Source organism: Canis lupus, chromosome 29 (assembly GCF_011100685.1).
Source record: "Canis lupus familiaris isolate Mischka breed German Shepherd chromosome 29, alternate assembly UU_Cfam_GSD_1.0, whole genome shotgun sequence".
In the NCBI taxonomy this organism is placed as follows: domain Eukaryota; kingdom Metazoa; phylum Chordata; class Mammalia; order Carnivora; family Canidae; genus Canis; species Canis lupus.
In genome coordinates this window covers 34,685,917-34,704,884 of record NC_049250.1, presented here as the reverse complement: position 1 = coordinate 34,704,884, position 18,968 = coordinate 34,685,917, and the positions used below count along the sequence as shown (strand labels likewise).

Here is an 18,968-nt window from a genome sequence, read left to right as displayed (position 1 = left end):
TTTGGTTAATAGGTAGTCATAATTCATATTTATAGCCACTCTTCAAACTAGAAAAATTTTCTAAAATTTAGGGCCCCTAAATTCTGCCCTTCTTTATAACTATTAAATATGTGCCATTTCAGGGGGAAATGTCCTTAAGCCTTTGGTAATTCTGTGGGTAAGACCACAAATAGGAGATGGACACTTTTTAGTTGTTAATTTTAGTTAATAACAGAATTTAACAAATAATGTTTACAAGTCTCATACCGAAAAGTGGAAAACAACTTCATAGAATTGAAAACTATTAAAAATGCTTTCCTTCCATTTATCAAAAAAATCAGCTAATTGTATCAGAATATATGTTAACTATTACATACTTAAACATTTTTGTTAGTAAATATGTTAGAATTTAACCTGAATTCAATAATTTAAAAAATCATATCCCAAAATAATTTAAAAATCATATAATTGTGTAAATTGAAGTGATTGTTACTGTATAAATATCATAAAATACTATAATTAGAACTGTTACCGTTGCCCTTTTCCTTCCATATTGATTGCTGTAATTTGATCATCTGATCACTGGATACATGGGATGAGGGAACAGAAGGCTAAATGAGGACAAGCACAAGCTGACAGCCCACAAAGACCCCCCCCCCACCAGACACACACACACACACACACACACACACACACACACACATAGGGTAAGTGTGACATTTATCAGGCATTCCTGGCTGCCCTTGAGCTAAGAGAAACAAAAAACAAATAGTTATAGTTAATTTACAGAGATTATATGGTTCTACAGCTTGAATTCAATAATTCAAACAGTTTACATTTTGTAATGTTTTACAGTTTACAAAATGTTTTAGTGATTTACCAGAAAAAAAAAAAAAAAACATTCTTATCAATCTAACTTCCAGAAGGAAACTCCCAACCATCTTAATGTTAATGCTTTACTAGAGGGAAAAATAGCCTTAACCTGACAATGGCAAGGCCTCCGATATCTTGTAGGTCTTCTGAATACAAAAATTCTTTTGAAAACCTCCCTTTTCCTTACCTCCCCCAACTCTCAGGTATATAATCAGTCACCCCTTACAGTCCCAGAGCAGCAGCTCTTTCTGCCCACGGATCCTGTCCCTGTGCTTTAATAAAACCACCATTTTGCACCAAAGACGACTCAAGAATTCTTTCTTTATCATTAACTCCAGACCTCACCCCACCAAACCTCACCTATATTCTAAAACTACATCATGTGGACTTTGCATTTGGCCATACCACACATTAGCTGAAATGAGCTATACCTGAAATAACTAGCTTAGTCACAAATAGACATTGTGGTCTGGCAAAGTGATTTTTCAAGTTAAATAAAATTCCAAACCCTACCTCCTTTCTCTTCACCTTCAGTAATTTCCCTAATTTCTAAAATATATCCCTACCTGTCCTAATAAATTCACTAGTTTATTTAAATTCTCTTTGGAAAAAATATCTCAGCATCATTTCAAGATGTTCACTCTGTATGTTGGATCCTGCCAGTGGTGGAATCTTAATCTGGTTCTTGCACTGAGTAAATGAATAGGAGTAACTTGATTTTATATGAGGTCATTGATATACTTACTAGCTTTGACAACTGGAGGAAAATTTACTCCTCTAGATTTTAACTGGTCTGAGAAACTAAATAAAATATATGTATTCTAAAAATCCTCTGTTTCTATTTACTGTTAGCTATGAGAACTGCTACTGTCTCCTTTTTGTTGTTGATAACCATCTTTCAGGATACTGCACTGATATATGGGTGTGGATAGCTGAGTCGATTAATATAGGTTTCCCCCATATGGTTACATGAAATATTAGTGACAAAGATATTCTTTCTTAAGGAATTTAATAAAACTTTGCATGCCTGCCACTCCTTTTTTATCCTATACAGTCTGGTAAAGGCACTATCTGTTTCATATTCTGTTGGCACAGAATTTAATATTTAAATGTTTCCCTTTTATTGCTTGGTAAGTCTTCTGGCTCTGCAGAGAACAGCACTCTTCTGGTTGTTCCTCCATTTGAATAATCACTAAGTGCAGGAAATTGGTTTTGTCTCCAAGATAGGAAGATAATTTGAATATGTTAATAACACAGGGAAGGTAATTCAAGGTTAGACTTTGTTGCTGCATTTGAGGTTCTGTGGGGGCCTGTTCTCATGATAATGACACAGGCTAACCCACAGACAGTAAGAGGAGTCAAGTTTTTCCTCCAAAGAGACTTGTTTCTTGATAGTTTCCAGTGCTTTCAAATGCATGTGTCAATCCAGTAAGCAAAATAAGGCAAAACAAAGAAAACAGAAGAAAAAAAAGTTGTCTATCCTCAGGACTCTGATTACTTACATCTCACCTGCATTTCAGTGTTGCCCCATTTCAGGGACAAGTATTTATTTATTTATTTATTTATTTATTTATTTATTTATTAATAAATTTATTTGTTATTGGTGTTCAACCCGTCAACATACAGACCAACACCCAGTGCTCATCCCGTCAAGTGCCCACCGCCCGGTCACCCCCATCCCCGCCCACCTCCTCCTCCACCCCCCCCCCCAGTCCGTTTCCCAGAGTTAGGAGTCTCCCATGTTCTGTCTCCCCTTCTGACACTTCCCACCCATTCCTTCTCCTTTCCCCTTAATTCCCCTTCACCACCCTTTATATTCCCCAAATGAATGAGACCATACAATGCTTGTCCTTCTCCCATTGCCTTATTTCACTCAGCATAATACTCTCCAGTTCCATCCACGTCGAAGCAAATGGTGGGTATTTGTCGTTTCTAATGGCTGAGGAATATTCCATTGTGTATATAAACCACATCTTTATCCATTCATCTTTCAGTGGACCCCGAGACTCCTTCCACAGTTGGGCTATTGTGGACATTGCTGCTATAAACATCAGGGTGCAGGTGTTTCATTGCATATGTATCTTTGGGGTAAATCCCCAGCAGTGCAATTGCTGGGTCAGGGCAGGTCTATTTTTAACTCTTTGAGGAACCTCCACACAGTTTTCCAGAGTGGCTGCACCAGTTCACATTCCCACCAACAGTGCAAGAGGGTTCCCTTTTCTCCACATACCCTCCAACATTTGTGGTTTTCTGCCTTGTTAATTTTCCCCATTCTCACTGGTGTGAGGTGGGATCTCATTGTGGTTTTGATTTGTATTTCCCTGATGGCAAGTGATGCAGAGCATTTTCTCATGTGCTTGTTGGCCATGTCTATGTCTTCCTCTATGAGATTCTGTTCATGTATTTTGCCCATTTCATGATTGGATTGTTTGTTTCTTTGCTGTTGAGTTTAATAAGTTCTTTATAGATCTTGGAAACTAACCCTTTATCTGATACATTTGCAAATATCTTCTCCCATTCTGTAGGTTGTCTTTTAGTTTTGTTGACTGTATCCTTTGCTGTGCAAAAGCTTCTTTTCTTGATGAAGTCCCAATAGTTTATTTTTGCTTTTGTTTCTTTTGCCTTCGTGGATGTTTCTTGAAAGAAGTTGCTCTGGCTGAGTTCAAAAAGGGTGTTGCCTGTGTTCTCCTCTAGGATTTTGATGGAATCTTGTCTCATATTTAGATTTTTCATGCATTTTGAGTTTATCTTTGTGTATGTTGCAAGAGAGTGGTCTAGTTTTATTCTTCTGCATGTGGATGTCCAATGTTCCCAGCACCATTTATTGAAGAGACTGTCTTTCTTCCAATGGATAGTCTTTCCTCCTTTGTCGAATATTAGTTGACCATAAAGTTCAGGGTCCACTTCTGGGTTCTCTATTCTGTTCCATTGATCTATGTGTCTGTTTTTGTGCCAGTACCACACTGTCTTGATGACCACAGCTTTGTAGTACAACCTGAAATCTGGCATTGTGATTCCCCCAGCTATGGTTTTCTTTTCAGGGACAAGTCTTAACCTGAGCAGGAACAATTTTGAGAACTCAGAATGATTAGCAAGCATAAAATAATCATATGATGGATTGAGCAAAAAATTTGCTGGTGGCCCTATGTATACTCAATCTTCACATCAGACCTGCAAATTCAACATTATTTCCCCTGAATGCCTATGTGAGGAAGTTATTCCTTACCTATCCATCCATCAGGTGCATTTGACAGCACTGAAAAAAAAAAACATCGAGAGACAAACAATCTCAGAAGGCAAATGTATTTGCTGTCACCCAGGAGAATAGTATTTTAAAAACAAAATTTAAAACAGAGATATATTTCAAATGACAATGTTTGAAGATGAAGTCTATGGTGTGGTCTTTAAGGAATAAGGTATACCTTCGAATATTGTTTTGTATATTTAACTTCATTTGCTATCAAGTAAGATATTAAAGATTACAATTCAATAGAAAACAAAGGTTTTCTCTGTTGCTTCTGTCATATTTCAATTTTTAAAATTTCCTTTTTACTGTTCTAGATTGACACAGTGCTAAGGCCACCCACCTTGCTCTATTTATATAAGGGTTTTGTTCTATAGAAATAGAATAAGGTTACTTATACCAGAGTTTCCTAGACTTCTATGATGATTATGGACCAGTGTTTGAATCTGATCTACACTGTTTATACCTGATATTCATTCATTGGTGACCTCCAGAGTCAGCATTTACAAAGCCCTAGATATTTTGGGCAATAGCAATTGTCTACCATTGATACGGAGTGTACATCCACCTTGTATTTGATCGGTTTTACCTCACCATGTTGACCGACTTCGTCTCCTCCAAGAAGCATTAGCATCTTATGTAGGGCTGTTGGGTACAGATTTCTTTTCTCCATCATACCAAAAATGATCACTCTCAGAATTCTGTGGTGTCAACAGCCTAAAGGAAATAGTAGAAGACAAAAACAAACTCAAGAGACTATGCTCTCTCAGTGATGAAAAGATATTTAAGCAATTATTTATTTTTCACTGCAGTTTCCATAATGAGTATTGGATGTAAAGAAGCCCTATGGATCCAATTAATACTTTAGGCCACTGTAGGTATAGTTACTTGTTTTTTATATCCATCTAGAGTACCATTGTCCACAGCGGTTTTGTTTTAATAAGAAATGTTATTGACGGCTTGCGAGTTTCATACTCTAACCTGACACTGATATCCTTGATATTCTACTGTTTTGTGGGAAGATGCGTTGCAAGTTTCCATTGAGAGTTATCCCTGGTCAATTTTACATGATGTCTGAGATTTCTTGGTTAACAAATAACAATGATATGAAGAATGGTAAACTCAAGGTGGCCCATAATCTCAAAGACAGTTATCTGATGAATAACAAACTTTGACTATAAAATGGTAGGTCCTGTAGCTTTTCACAGTTAAAAAGAATTATTCACTTCTCAATCATTTAGAAAACTGACTTTCAGATAAGTGACATAATATAAAAGAGAACCTGAAGAAATGTCACAATTTATTTATTTTTATTATTCCAGCTCATTTGTTTGAAAGGGTAAGGCATAAATCAATATGTATTTTTGCAACATGCTATTTTTTCATTATCCATTTAGAATTTATATATTTTCATAGTCATTCTATTTGTATATAAATCACAGGGTTTATTATTAACAGTTTCCTCTTTTCTGTCACCTTAAACGTGGTTGCCAGTAGCTTAGCACCCATGAGTAACCTAGCAACAAGTCAGCTCTCTAACAAGTTAGAAATAAATGCAAACAAAGTGTTATGGAAAAAAAGAGTTCAATTTCAGAATATTAGTGCATGTATAACGTTAAAAATCAAGATGAAATCTTCTAATTTGAGGGAAATTGCATTACAATAGGTATTGAATTTTCTAGTAAATAATACATTGCCAGTGAAATCTTGTCTCCTTCATTCAGAAAACAAATGGAATCTATTTCAGACTGCACCACTGTTGACTAGGTAACTGAATATATGTGTCTTCCCTGGAAGCCTATTCATTACAGATTAGATGAGAGGAGTGTCTTGGCATGTTTTCACTGTGTGGTAGATGAGTTTACTAGATGGAGTTTCGACAAAAAAACCTTCCTGACAGTGATACATTGTTGATCCCTTAAATAGTTTTAGAATAAATATTTTATTTTATTTTCGAAGGTTTGTGCTTACAGTACTGAACTTTTGGGGGCATCATTTTCTTGGAAATACTACAAATGAGTCCACCTGGTTTTATCACATGTTAAGACTTTTGGTCTATTTAATATGCATTTCATTTGCTGAAATTTAGCTTAATAAAATTACTGTTTATTTTTGCTGAGAAAATAGGTCTCCTGTGTTTCAGCTGTCAGGTCATAATGGAAGTATATCAGGGATTGAGGAAAAGCTGTAGTTTCACAGGGTCATCAGTTATATGATGAATCGACCCAGGTGGGGAGGGAAAAATACACACTGGTGAGTTCCTTCCATTAAATAGCGCAGCTTCTATTCTGTGAGACAGGAGGAATTATTTGGCCTTTTTCAATTTGACAGGCAGTTCACTGCACTGCAAGAAATCTTTGTGCCCCATTGGAAGATTGGGGTAAGGGACCCAAGGATAGGCTATGAGCTGAACATATGATTATGCATTTAAAATGAATGCATAGAATTGTAGAACTGGAAAGCATCTGCTCTCTGGTGAAAATTATTTTCCCCACATACCCTGAGTTTTAGGTTACTTTAAAAATCTGACCTGAAATGACTGAATTATTGTTATATTCATGATTTGGATGTGAGCTCAACTCTGACATCTATCACTCTCCACACAGATCTCCCTTCTTTGGGGAAGAGGAGAATAAAAATCATGAGATCCTTAAAGAGAGATCCAAACACACTTACAGCAAGATAGTCTGATTTTATTTATATATGAGATTGAAGTGACTTACATTATTTGGATTGAAGTGAGTCACCTTTAAATATTCTTTCACGAGAAACACCTACCCTTGAAGACATGTAGCTACAATTGAATAAATCAATTGCATGAAATTTATACTGAAAATGTCTTGACAGAATAATATGGCCTATATTGTTGATGTTACCCATGATGGCTGTCGTCTTGGTTAGTTGTTCAGGAAAGTGATATTTTAGATGTGGCATATGCACATTAACTACACTTTTTGGCATAGATTTCTCATTGGGGCCTTATTGTGGAAAAGGTACCATCCCTTATTTTGGGAAGTTGAGTTCCTAGAGGGCAGGGATCATCTTATCTGTTATTTTATCTGGTACTCAGTATAACTTATAAACAATAAGCTTGCAAAATGACTAATCTTTTTCTTTTTCAGTTAATGTTTGTAGGTGTGTCAGAAAGATCCATGACGATTCACCAAAATTATATTAAAATAAACTACAGCATATTTATTAAAAGAGATAAAACACTTAAATAATATATACCCTTGTAGAGGAAATAAAGCTTAAAGATCCACTATGGACATACCTTAATTACTGTAGAATTATTGCTCAATTGTGACATTGAACTGAAAGGAACTGTACTTATTGCAGGTTTGGTTACAAAAGTACGGCTACCTTCCACCAACTGACCCCAGAATGTCGGTGCTGCGCTCCGCAGAGACCATGCAGGCCGCCTTAGCTGCCATGCAGCAGTTCTACGGCATTAACATGACGGGAAAAGTGGACAGAAACACAATCGAGTAAGTAATGGCATCTACCCTCTTTCCTTTTGTGATCCTTGAGCCCAGCTTCATAGTCTGAAAAAGCTGTAGTCAACTCCACCAACTACAAGTGAGGCAATTCATCTCATGTCTCTTTGCTTTGGAATTGGACCTGTCGTAACCCTACTCCCCTAGGATGTCAGGTTGGTCCAAGTCAAATTTACCCATTTGACTTTAGCAACACATTTTCAAATAGGGGGGGAAAGGAACAATGAGAGTCAAAGTAAATGTACCATTGAAACTATTACAGGAAGGGCTATAGTCAGTGATTTGTTGGCTTGTGCTGCTGGTGCAGACATGTTGGACACATCTCATTCTGTTAAGTGACATGATATCAGTAGCTTGAAATTGGCCAAATTAGAAATATTGACTCTAAGAAAAATGGGAAACAACACAAATCAGGGCTCTCTTTGGGGGAGGAAGGGTATTAGAGAGTTAGTTAACAGTTTATTAGCCTCCTAGTAGTGGTAATTCTCTATGGGAGTTAAATCAAGGAGAGGTTAACTGCTAGTCTGTCCTTTCAATGTTTTATTAGCAAATGTCTTGTTTTTACTACATATTAATATTTGTTATTTTATTTGTTATTTTATTGATTGAATCATCAATCATTTGTTCATTTATTTATTCAACCAATAACTCCTTATTGGGCATCTCATCTGTAAAAGAGGCATATGCAGATCGAAAGATAGAGTCTCTTCCTGAAAGGAACTTCCGAGTTAACTGTGTAGCTAGACATAATCACAAATTATTTTGCCACAGGTACACTGTAAGTTCTGTAACATTATGAAACAGCATTATTGTTTTTGGACAGCAAAGGAGGGAGTGATTAATTCTTTCAGTGCAGGGAAGAATCATCTGTGTTTATTGGGTCCTTGATACAAAGTAAATCTACTTCATCATGTAATATGATCATCATACATCAACTCTCCACAGTAGGGAAGACAAGGATACATTTTTCTTCTACTTTTTCGAGTAAAGAAACTGAAAGTCAAAGGCTAAGTGAATTCCAGAGTAGTTGCAGAATCCAGACCTTTTGGTGTTTAGTTCAAGAACTTTCTACTGTATCTCATGTTGTGGACCTCAAGAAATGACACATTTATTTTTCTTTTTAAACCTTAAATACCTGAAGTTACTTGTCCCAGATATATATAATTTTTATATGTTATACTAATTTAATATATAATTTAAAAATCACATTTTGCCTTCTAACACTTAGAGCAATCAGTCATACTATTTCTATTTCATCAACAGTACAAGTACATAATAAAAGGCTTGAAGATTTAACGTCAAATCAGCTTGGAAAAAATAAATATAATTACTTCTCCTAGCATTTTAAGAGATACATAAATACTAACTTTGGTATACCATCTTGGAAAATAGAACCAAGAGTTAATATAATGCATTCTGCAAGAATGAGAAACTTGTTACCAGTATTGGGAAGAGAGCTTAGATATTTTGAACCTGCTGCCCTCTATTCATTACAACTCTCCATTAATATGTCCTAAATAAATACAGCTTTAAATTAATTTTAATTAAAATTACAAATTAATTTTAAATATAGCTTATTAAGTTAATAAACAAGCCCAGCATTTTGTTGCTGCATAGCACAGAATTCTACATAAATCATGCTTTTAATCCCAACATTTTACAAAGTGCTCTGAACAGTTTTTGTGCTCCCTAATGTAGAGCTGTTTTTCTCCAATTCACTTTCTTGGAACATATGACACAGTTTTTAAAAATACAATAGATTGAGAACTTGGGAAACAAATTCCTTTGAATCTGCTTATTGCCAGATATTAAAATTCAAAAAGCAGAGTTCTATAGAAGGTGGCATCTGTGTTTCCTCTCAGTTTTGAGAGCTCCTGCTGGTCATTGGGAAGCCTCAAGATGGATAGGTCTGATTTTCTAAGATAGCTGAAAAAAGGTCTTTGTCAGAAGATGATGGAAGAGGAATGTGCACAGGATTTATTTAGGCCCCTCATGTAGAAAGGGTCTGAACAGTTTTTAGTTGTTTTCTGTCAGGACAATGTCAAATGCAGAGGTGCAGAAAAGGACATGGGTCTTTTTCTGCCACACAGTGGCTCAGATTCCAGACGAGGAGAAATGATTGTGTCAGTGTGTAGGAGTGAAAGTAGCATTTCTGTGAATTACAGCATTGTAGAGAAATGATCAACTGTAGAGACAACCTTTAATTTAAAACCAACCAGTATTTTGATCTGTGTTCTTTAACCAAACTTTGTTCTAATTCAGTTTTTTTCTTTTCTTTTATTTTCTTTTCCTTTTTTTTTTTGGAATTAGGAATGCATTTTTTCTGTTACATACAGTATTATTCCTAGGTGAGCCCACTAAAGCCTGGTCAGACCCTTATCATTGTCCCTTCCTTAGATTGGCCTGCTTCCTCTGTCCCCTGTGGCACCCACCATTGTCCCTCAGGAGAGAAACCCTGTGGCTTCATTGACCTCCTGTTTGGGTTTTTTCTGCTGATGTATCCCCAATCTTGAGGTGGTGTTGCCCAGGTTACTCAGCTCAAATAGCATACTATTTTTGTAAGTATAATCCCTATAATCATGCTACTTAAGCAATTCTCTGTACTTTTGTAATCTCAAATGAATGTGTAGTAACAATCCATGCTGAAATTGTACTCTATTATTTTACATCCTCAAATTATAAAGTATGAATTTTTACCTAAACCTTATCACATAAAATATGGGCTACAATTAGAGACCTAAAATTACTCCTCAGTTTTAAAATAATACCTTAAGATTCATTTTCAGATGCTATAAACTTTTATCTAATTGTAGGCTCTTAATCAGGATCAGTTGTTTTTTAATTAAATAATTATGTCTTCCTTTGTCAGACAGACATTTGATGCATTCAATCTATATAATTCCTGGATAATTAAAAGTAATGATGCAGTTGTGGTGATCTCTATGTTAAAAAAATTAACCATTTTCAAACAACAAATTTAAGTATTAAATGGCATATTTTATTGCTTTTATATCAGTTAGCTTTGGTGTTGGAGAGATAGTAATGAATACTTATCCCTCAACCCCAAAATGAGCTCATTATCATATGTTGTAATGGCTCTTCAAAATTATGGGTTGCTTAGCTAATTTTTGTAAGCAAGCTTACTTAAATTCCTTAATAAGTGAAGCAATTTATGTTATGCATGAAAAGGATTATATTTAGCAAGGAGAGGAAAAGATAGCGAGGCAATAATGAAAATGAGTTTAATGTATTTTTACAATATTAATGATAGGTATTTTAAAATTTTAATTTATCTCTTAATGTGTGCACATTATCATGCATTGAAGCATGCTAGACAAGATGTCATTTTTAAGGTAACCTTTCTTTTTTATCTCCCTCCATGTGTATGTCTATACATATACACGTACATATATGTATACACACATATATATGCAGAAATACACATATGTTTGTACATATATAGGATCTGAGTAATTCTATTTAATGTATTTAAATCATGCAGAGAAATTTATCTTCATTAAAATTAATTTAAAAATGAATGTGTAGCTTTTTTCAAATAAGTATTTTGAACAGTGCTATTTGATTTCTCCTAATCTGAGAATTGAAATATTTATTTAGATACAGCCAGAATCATAAGTTTCGGGGTTTGATTTTCAATATGTTTCATGATTTTCAGTCATTTGTCTAAATTATCAAGTTAAGGCTCTCTTTCAATCTAGGTATAAAAGATAGGCTCATCAGTAATTAAATTTATTTTTCCTTATTTCTCATTATAGCAGTAAGACTGAAACACTATAATGTTATAGGATGGATCAATCCTTATTTTGGTAACCACAGAAGCAATGGTTGATAGTTAAATCAGCCTTACATTCCCCTTCTGGAAGGTGAAAGGTGAAAGCTTAAATGAGAGCTGACACTAACTGAGCTTTTTTTTTTTTTTCACATTGCAGATCATGGAGGCTTATTATGTCTATTCTCTATGGTCAAGTTTTCAGTAACTTGGTAGTTTCAGCTTGTGAATGACGTGTGTCCATGCAGGTAGTTCATTAGTTGATAGAAAAAAGACACTCGGGCCACGAGTGAGCTGTCAGGCTATCTACACTTGGAGCCTGAGTTAATTTACTTTTAAAAAATCTTCTTCACAACTCCTGGACTTTGTTCTATGAGTACAAACAAAACCTAAGGATTTTTGAAGTCATAAAAATAAGTATGTTTAAAAATTTATAAAATGATATTTTGAGGACAACTAAAAATAGTAGATATTACTCTTCTCTTTCATTAGAACATGGAAAAGTCTGGAGCATAGAAACCTGCTAAATATATTATGCAGCTGGATGAACACTTTTCTTCCATTACAAATCCATAAAGTACAAGATATAATTTTGTGAGTTTTTTTTTTCTCGTGGTAAAGGTAGGTGTATGTCCACAGATCCACTGTGTGGTACAACTCTCCACTCCGAGGGACACCTTTCTGATTGTATGTATTTTACTGAAAAGCTGTCTTCCTGGAGCCCCACTACTGGGGCACCAGGTGTGCAGACTAAACCTGACGGCATCTTTTACAGTCATGCAATGAGTGGCCCTGAATGTTTGACTTGAATACCCAAGTCTTTAAAAAAAAATTACTGAAACCAATGGACACTGTTTCATATACAGTGGCTCTTTTTACTGCAGATTTGTTTAGAAGTTTGTGGCTACTTTATTTACATAAAAGAGTAGATAGTGTATCTGTTGATACCTGTATTATCAAAATATCAGGATATCTTTGTTTTGAATAATGAAGTATGTTAACAGATAGGTCAAGGTGAACTGAAACATTAATATCAGTAGGCTTCTACTGCTACTGCTTCTGCTGCTAGTACAGCCACTTCCTGATGGTTGTAAAATAATAATAAGTATTATAAGTTGATATTCATAGCCATTACTATTTGCCAGGCACTGTTCTAAGTGTTTCACATGATATAACTCATTTAATCCTCCTGTTAATCCAATAATATTATCACTTCCATTTTGTAGATGAAATGGAGAAACAGAAACAGTAGCCAAACCAACGTCACAGGGCTAGTGAGTTGGTGGAGGTCGGGTGGGAGCCTTAGCAGCCTGGCCTAGGATCCCTGCTCCTAATGTTTGCAATATAACCCCTCTCCAGAACCCTGATTTCAGATATTTTTCCGTTTTAAGTTCAGTTAATTTAAAGAAACCGCTAATGATCTGCCCAACTAATTTGAAAATGCTCTGGGTTCTAAACAGTTAAGTCAATACTGCATATCAGTATTACATTTATGAAAAATGAGGTGGTGCCATAGTATATATACCTCAAAAGTACAAAATGACTTTCTTGTAACCCCCTACCCCAGTCCCAGTGCCCATTTCCATGTCTTTGTTTGCTTTGCAACATCAACTTAAAATTCTTAGCAAATGAGTCAATCAAGAAACACATGTATATGAGCTGTGTATTGACACACAGAAAAATAAGTATGTTATAGCAATGGCACTTTCACAGAAGAAACACCGCTTGAAAATAGTGCACACATGTGCATACACACACACACACATTCTCGTCAACCCATGTTTCAGGTGATACAGTTGTTACTTTAGGTGAAACAATCAGTCAATTCTACTTGTACATATAGAGTTTTGCACTCTCATGTACAAATATACATGGGTTTTATCAAACTGATGTATAAATGACAATATTCGATTTATGATAATTAGAAGTACATCCCAGGGTCAGACTCTACCTGAATAACAATATTAACTTGCCAACTTTACCTTTAGTATTAAACATTTAATACATTGATGAGTCCTGTTAAGCACTAATCATTATTTTTATCCACCAAGAACTGTAAAAGTTTTAGTAAAAAGAACCTGACTCCTTTATACATGACTTCTATATACATGAAATTAAAGAATAATTTAAATGTCTGGAGTCAAAAAAGACCTGAAAACCAATTTAGCTCAGATACTAGGTGTCATATTCAGTGGCATGATGTGCTTCAGTCATATTTTGGGGATTTTCCATAATTTGATAAATTATACCTGCTAATATCTCTGTGCCAGAATATTTGGGTACAAATATTGAAAAAGTTAACATAGTGTGTTCTCAGCTCGACCAACCCTTAATATAAAAGAGTTCTTTGCATTAAGTTACTCATCAATATTAGATTATTCCTATTCTTATGTTTGCTTCTTACACTTAAGTCATGTACTTTGTGATTTAGTTTTATATAAAACTGTCTACACAACGTCCATGCAATAAGCACAGACCTTGTTCAAGGCACAGACCTGGGAAGAGTTACAAAGTCTTCAAGAAACGTGGATAGTAAGGCAGATCAGCATGTACAAAAAAAAAGACCTGCAGACTCCATTCATTTGCTTCATTTTCCTTATTGAAGATTTCACTGGGTATTGGCCCCATTCCTGGCTCTCTGTTCTGACTCAGGCCGGTGGAAGATAGTCACCAAAATTGGAACACATAGTGTAATCCATGCTGTGTTGGGGTGATAAACTGTACCTGTGTGAATTGAATAATGAATAATGTTTAGGATTCTCAGTGTGAAAAAAGAGAAAAGGTTATTCCAAACAGAGGTCCCTGCATTACAAAGGCAGAAATGGGTTTAGTTCTGTAGGAACCTGAGTGGATCTTGGAAAGTAGGGGCACAGGGGATCCTCCGTAAGTAGGCCTGAACCAGATTCTTTCTATAGAAGCACTTTCATGTCCAGAACATACAGAGAACACATCTGTGCTCTGGAAAGATTTATGTTTAGGAATGAGACGGAAGGAGGAAGGCATTAGTGAGAAAGTGAAGAGAAATTTTGGAGGCAAAAGAGATTGCCTTCTGATTGATTAGATGTGAGGAGAGAGTAGTGGAGGATACTGCCTGGGTATCTAGCTTAGGCATTAGAAGGATGTTAAGACTTGGCTGAAATCAAGCATCAGAGAAATTGGTACAAATCTGGGTTGGAAAATCATTTTTTTTATTACATGTAGAATTAGAAGTAATGACAGAGTATCTTGACAGGGATATGACAACACTTAAGACATTATATAGTAATTTTTTAAAAATCATGCATGTCTTATCTATAGGCTATGAACTCAGGAAGGGCTTCTTGCCTTATCTTTTTAGTTACTTTTTTCTTTATATCTCTTAGCATGTTATAAAAGCTGAAGAACACTGTAGGATGAATGAATAAGGATGGAATGAGTAAATAAATGAGGAAGTTGCAACATAAGAAAAAATACATATTTAATGGGCAAAAGCCTAAGAAATACGTAAAGAATTCAGCAGAGGTATCTTTCAGCACAAGAATTTAATACTCATCCATAAAAACCCTATCCTTTGAAAGATGCAATGCTTCACTGAGAAAATTTTTACTAGATCTAACATATGCATGACCTAAAATGGAAATTTATATTAATAAATTTAATTTTCTTTTCAAATGCTACCTTCCTCTTTTAATTTTATTGATTTTTAAAGTAATTTTAGACAGTATGTTCTCATTAACAATACATTTTATCCTGACAGTAGGTAATTCCATTTTGTCAAATTTCATCCCACTATCCATTTCAAAATGATTTCTCTTCCCAGAGTGCTAACTTAAAGATTTTCCTTAGCAAAATGTAAGTGTAACCACTTCCCACATTTAGTAAATGTATTCATATTTAATAATTATATATTATTTATTCTCTTACTCTTTTAGTGAAATAAGCATAAATACCTTCCTTAGGAATATTACAATTTTTGCTGAGAATATAACTAATGAAATACCCATATGTAAAGCCACTTAAATCATAATAATCCCCCTCAAGCTTAATATTTGCTAGTTAAATCTCTCTCACAGTATATAATAAAAACTAATGATTTTTCGTTTAAAAAATACAGAGTGTCCCTATCCACTTATTCATTGAACATCTCTTATATTCCAGGGATTGTACAAGGTCCTAGGAGTATATACATCCTCTGCCCTTGAATGTTTACAGTCTAGTGAAATACCTCTCAAACAAAGTGGTTTAGGAATGTCCTGGGGGTGTTAGTTAAAAATAGGAGATCTCCATTCTCAACTCTACAGAGTTCCAGTCCATAGGACCAGATAGCCTTGTAGGAGTTGGGAGAGTTTAATAAATGGAAAGCAATTTTCTGAAGTAACATCACAATGCATTATAAACCAGGATGGTATTTGTTAAGTCTGATAACCACAATGTCTACATCATTACTGGGGCCAGAATGAAAAAGGAGAGACTTTTTTCAATACTTACTGGAAAAGTGTCATCTTTCTTAAAAAGCAAAAGTCGTGATTTCATTGTATGAAGTTATTGTTTATAAGAGCTAATTAGCTGATTTATCCATGTGACATGTAAACTTTTCAGAAATGAACACCTTTAGATAGTCATCTCTATAGTCAATTACTTTCCATTTAAAGAGCAGAGAAATTATAAACTATTTGGTGAAATAGAGCAAAATTTGATTCTTTTCTCATTTCTAATTTCTGAAGCGTGTAGTACCATGAAGATTCCGCATTAGCTTTGTAATTGTTAAATGTGCTAATGAATGGTAAAACCATTTTATGAGTCACTAAAGAAACACTACTCAAAATCTTGAAAATCTTTCTTAGATAAGAAGCAAGACTACATAGAAAACAGGCCATTTGACCAATGAGACAGACTGTAGAAAAGAAGTTCTATAACTGTAACTATAAAAATATTAAAAGTTAATAAAGAGCAGCATATCATTTTTCTAATATAATTATGTTAAGCCTTATTTGTGTGATGTTAAACCTCATATCCAGAAAAAAAAAAGCATTGAATTTGGTTATTAATTAGTGATTTAAAACGAAGGGCTCTTACTTGTAAATTGGGGTAGTAATCAAGGGGAAAAGAAGAAAAAAATTGGAGAAAGGCAAATGTTATTTAAACAATTCACTTCTATGTGAGCTAAAAGAAAGAATAGAATATACCTCTCAAATCCTGAAATTTAAGATCATGTAATAGCTTTTAAAAATTGTTGAATGTTAAACCTGGAAGAGACCTTAGTAAAAATTTATTTTTAAGAGTCCCATTTTATGAACGAGACTAGGAATCAGTGACTTGCCCAAGGTCACAAATCTTGTTAAAAACAGATTCTAGTTAAAAGCTTGAGCGGACTTCAGTCTACAATAAGCTTAAAATGAATTAGAGAAAGAAGAACTATCTAAAAGAGCTGAGTTCAAAACTAGTGATTCTTGATCATTCAGGGAAAAAAATGCACTTTCTACTCAGATTCAAATTGCAAGAAAACTGACAACATTCTTCTTTATGTTTTCCCATTTTTGTTATCACTGATAGATTAACTTCTCGATTGATTTCGTTTTGAAATTAACAAGTAGGGATGTTGGTAAATAACTGGAAAATACTGCTTTTTGCAGCTGGATGAAGAAGCCTCGATGTGGTGTACCTGACCAGACAAGAGGTAGCTCCAAATTTAATATTCGTCGAAAGCGATATGCATTAACAGGACAGAAGTGGCAGCACAAACACATCACTTACAGGTATAAGAACTAATGATGAATTACTGTTTTCTCCATTTTTCCACAACTATTTATTTTGACATCTTGTTTGACATTTTGTTTGGCTGACTACATGGTAACCTATAGTTATATAATGGGTTTTTTTAAAGATTTTATTTATTCATTTGGGAGAGTGAGAGAGAGGAAGAGAAAGAGAGCATGAGCAGGGTGAGGGGCAGAGAGAGAGGGAGAAGCATACTGCCCGCTAAGTAGGGAACCCAATGAAGGGCTTGATCCCAGGACCCTGAGACCATGACCTGAGCCAAAGGAAGATGCTTAGCCGACTGAGCTACCCAGCTGCCCCTAGTTATATAATGTTAACATAGGGAATTGAGAACTACAGTTGAGAAGAGATTAAATTGCCCGTTTAAAGGCCTTGTAAATACTTCTTAAATACTTGGTCTCATTTGTAAACCATGTCTTCAAGCTTCTTGAAAGAATACTGAATTCCGAGGGACTCTGAGATGAGTATTGTAACACATTACATTCTTTACTAAGGATTCATAATCTAAGCATAATCAAATAATAAAGTTAACAAATAATTGTTACCTAAACAAAATGTCTTTGAATCTATTAATTAACTTTCAGTATCAGTTCAGTCATTTTACTTTCTATCTTTTTTGGCAACCATGCAGATGGATCATTGTTTCTTATTTTTTCTTCAATGAAGGATGCCGAAGGGATGCCAGTGTCTTCCAACCTGGAGTGACAGTTGCTGCTAATGGAGATGTTCCTATTTATTCATTAATTCATTGAATAGCTGTTTATTGAGTCTCAGTTTGAACCAAGAACAGTTCTAGGTTCTAAGGATATAGAAATAAATAAAACGTGGGGACTCCATTTGTCCTCTGGGAATTTACAGTCATGTGGATAAGTTGAACAATCCTATAAATATGATGCCTCTTATGAAAGGGAAAGCACAGAATGCAAGGGAAACATAAAACAGGGCTATCCAACCCATTCTAGAAAACCAGGAAAAAGCTTCCTGAAGAAATTACCTTTGAGCCAAGTAAACCCCACAGAAGAGGAACCCAAGTGTCAGACCAAGGGTCAAGGGAAGGGGCAGGGACCCTAAGGGGGAGGGCAGGACGTCAGAAATACACGAATAAAAGAAAGAAATGTATAGTTCTCATTCTTTGTATAAATAACCTTCATGTATGCTTAAAGATAAAATCTTAAACTCAATGTTTAGATTTTCCAATATAGCTGGTTTGTGCCCTTGGGATTTATTTTAGTTATTTTGAGAAGACACTTTTCAGTGTCATTTTATATTCTTAAGCTAATCCTCCCAGATATCATGCTCCTGGGTTTTTATGCAACTTATTTCAGGTACTTCTGGAGGTAAGAGAAATCAAAGAGGAAGCATTCTTAAGCCAAGCGTGTGTAATAAATGCAAAGTAATGAAAGAATGCCTTAAGGAACAACAACAAAATACCCGCTACCTGTGTCTATTCAACAACATTGCACAGCTACTTATAGTTGTAAGGAAGTAAAAGGTATGAGGACTAATAAATGAAACTATCATTAGTAGGTTTGTATCACTTTCTATATAAAAAACATGGAACAAACTTTAGATAAGTTTCAGAAATAATAAAAGAATATGGCCAGCTTAAAAAAAATAATGACACATTTTATGTTTTAGATTTAGATAATACAATTTTAGGCTTAGGTAATATAATCTTAGGTTTACAGAAAAGTTGAACAGATAATAGAAGTAGTTCCCATGTACTATACCCCCCACCACATAAACACACTCATAGTTTCTCCTATTATTGAGATCTTGCATTAGTGCGATCTGTTTGTTTCAGTTGCTGAGCCACTGTTGCTATATT

The 18,968-nt window shown here is 34.9% G+C and overlaps 1 protein-coding gene across 2 annotated transcripts in view; it reads left to right on the top strand.

The window, feature by feature from the left end:
• The window catches only part of MMP16 (matrix metallopeptidase 16), a 304,449-nt gene that overhangs the window by 136,052 nt on the left and 149,429 nt on the right, over nt 1–18,968 (top strand). For both annotated transcript variants that reach the window (XM_038579701.1, XM_038579700.1), the window contains exons 2-3: nt 7,436–7,584; nt 16,996–17,118. In XM_038579701.1, coding sequence (XP_038435629.1) covers nt 7,436–7,584; nt 16,996–17,118 — 272 coding nt within the window. The remainder of the gene's footprint in view (nt 1–7,435; nt 7,585–16,995; nt 17,119–18,968) is intronic.